The sequence below is a fragment of the Corvus brachyrhynchos genome, unplaced genomic scaffold (genome assembly GCF_000691975.1).
Source record: "Corvus brachyrhynchos isolate BGI_N302 unplaced genomic scaffold, ASM69197v1 scaffold340, whole genome shotgun sequence".
Lineage (NCBI taxonomy): Eukaryota > Metazoa > Chordata > Aves > Passeriformes > Corvidae > Corvus > Corvus brachyrhynchos.
In genome coordinates this window covers 358,630-360,787 of record NW_008235987.1, presented here as the reverse complement: position 1 = coordinate 360,787, position 2,158 = coordinate 358,630, and the positions used below count along the sequence as shown (strand labels likewise).

Genomic DNA, 2,158 nt, shown 5'->3' with positions numbered 1-2,158 from the left:
GAGCAGCACAGCCTATCTGGCTGGTTTTCCCAGAGGGTTCACGCCTGAATATTGAATACAGACCTGCCTTTGGCCAAGAGTCCCCCTGCAGCAGAGGCTGGCGCCAGGCCTGGGGAGGCACAAGAGGCCTCAGGGTCTGGCAGGGCAGGGGACGAAGGGCACTTCACTGCACCTCTGGACCTTGGCCCCAGTGAGAGGCCCTGGCCAGCCTGCCTGGAGAGTGCTTGTGCCCTTAGGCCAACTCCATGCAGCCACGGGCCACCCACGGGCTGCTGGTCCTGCAGCAACCAGCAGTGACCACAGCCTGGCCAGCCCCTCCCATGCCTGCCTGCCTGCCCTTCCTGCAGCCCTGAGACTGCAGGCAGTGGGCCATGTCCCTGCATGGCTCTGCCTGCCTTGCCCACTTCTTCTGCCCCATGCTGCTAACAGCCACAAGCTCTGGTCCCTGACGTCCAAAATCCACCTGTGGGGATTGCAAGCAGGCCCCTGCACCCCTGCTGCTGTCCCATGTGGAAGACAGTGGCTGTTCCCAGCGTCCTGCAGTGTGTCCCATGACCCAGCTGTGCCACGGCTTCTGTAGTGGGAGCTGGGCCTGGTCCCCTGACAGCAGCCCTTTGCTCTCCTTATCTCCTGGGGCCTTTGACCCACATGTGGTCTCTGCAGCACTCGGAGCATGCTCCAGCACCAGCCGATATGGCTCCCCGGTCCCAGCCAGATTCCCTGCCTGTTGCCATTGCCCCTGGTGATGGTAAGAAGCGTTGGGCTGCCACAGGCGGAAAGGGGAGTGCCTGGCCAGCTCTGGGGTTCTCTTCCTGCCTGTGTGATTCCTGCATTCCTGGGGAGAAGGGGAAGTGGCCTGCTGCCTTGCGTGGCCATGACTTCATCAGCCCAGCTGCATTCCTTTGACCAAACCCACACTGGAGACTTGCTCACTCACGTACTGCTGGACACACACACACCTTCCACCAGCACAGCACCCCCCTGCCTCGCGGTGGCTCAGAAGAGCAGGCGCCACCTTCACCTTGGGGCCGGCTGTTGAGGGCAGGGCCTGGGAGGTGCTGCAGGCAGGTGTCTTTTTTTCCCTCACTGCCTCCACCCCTCTGGTGCCAGGCTGGGCCAGTCTGGTGTGGGGTGTCCAGAGCTATTGCTGTTGGCTCAGGTGTGGGGAGCCCGGAGCTATTGCTGTTGACTCCTGTGCAAGTGCTGTTAACCTGACACATGCTCAAATCCACACCTGCTCCCTGCTCAGTGTGCTCCCATCCCTACCCAGCCTGGCGCTGGGCTGACGCTGCTGCACTCTGCCCCAGGTCCACCTGCAGACGCAGCAGGAGGTGAAGATGCGGATGATGGGGATGGCAATGCATGTGATCCGCACCGACGGCTTCCTGGCTCTCTACAATGGGCTCAGTGCCTCGCTGTGCCGGCAGGTGAGTGCACAGAGCTCCTGCCGCACGTGCTGCAGCTGACCAGCTGCCCTGTGCCAGGGACACAGTCGCTCATTTCTCCCTCATCCAGATGACGTATTCCTTGACTCGCTTTGGCATCTATGAGACCGCGAAGAACTACCTGGGCCAGGGCAACCAGGGGCCTCCCCCTTTCTACCAGAAAGTGCTGTTGGCTGCAGCAGGAGGTGAGCCAGGCAGTGGGGCCCTTGGCTCTGGCTCCCTCAGGATGGGTAAGACCCTGATCCAACTCTTCTTTGGCCACAGGTTTCACTGGTGGGTTTGTGGGGACCCCAGCGGACATGGTGAATGTCAGGTCAGTTCTGTCTGCACGACCAGGGCTTTTGGCCTGTGCATGACGGCATTTGGGGTGGTGGGTGGTGCTGGGGTGCTCCCGACATCTCTCCTGGCCAGCCTGCCCCACAGTCAGTGAGCCAGGAGCTCTGTGCCCAGGGTGGCCAGAGCTGTTCTGCCTTTTGGTGACAGCCCCCAGCCGTGTGTGACCCTCAGGGGGAGTGGGACTGGAGGCAACTTTCTTGGCCCTTTGTAAACGGGCAACACAGTTCCGCTGCCCAGGGCTGGGGTCCCCAGTGCTGCAGGGGACAGTGGATACCGGCTCCCCCTCACCTGCGGTGCTCTGCCTTCTAGGATGCAGAACGACATGAAGCAGCCGCCGGCTCAGAGGCGCAAGTGAGGGAGGGGCCAGGGGGGGGGGC

At 62.3% G+C, this 2,158-nt stretch overlaps 1 protein-coding gene across 1 annotated transcript in view; it reads left to right on the top strand.

Annotated features, from left to right (window-relative positions):
• SLC25A10 (solute carrier family 25 member 10) overlaps positions 1 to 2,158 on the top strand; it is a 6,865-nt gene that overhangs the window by 1,678 nt on the left and 3,029 nt on the right. Inside the window, exons 2-5 of the mRNA XM_008631298.2 lie at positions 1,308 to 1,427; positions 1,516 to 1,630; positions 1,710 to 1,758; positions 2,091 to 2,132. Of these exons, the coding sequence (XP_008629520.2) occupies positions 1,338 to 1,427; positions 1,516 to 1,630; positions 1,710 to 1,758; positions 2,091 to 2,132 (296 nt within the window). The 5' untranslated portion in view covers positions 1,308 to 1,337. The remainder of the gene's footprint in view (positions 1 to 1,307; positions 1,428 to 1,515; positions 1,631 to 1,709; positions 1,759 to 2,090; positions 2,133 to 2,158) is intronic.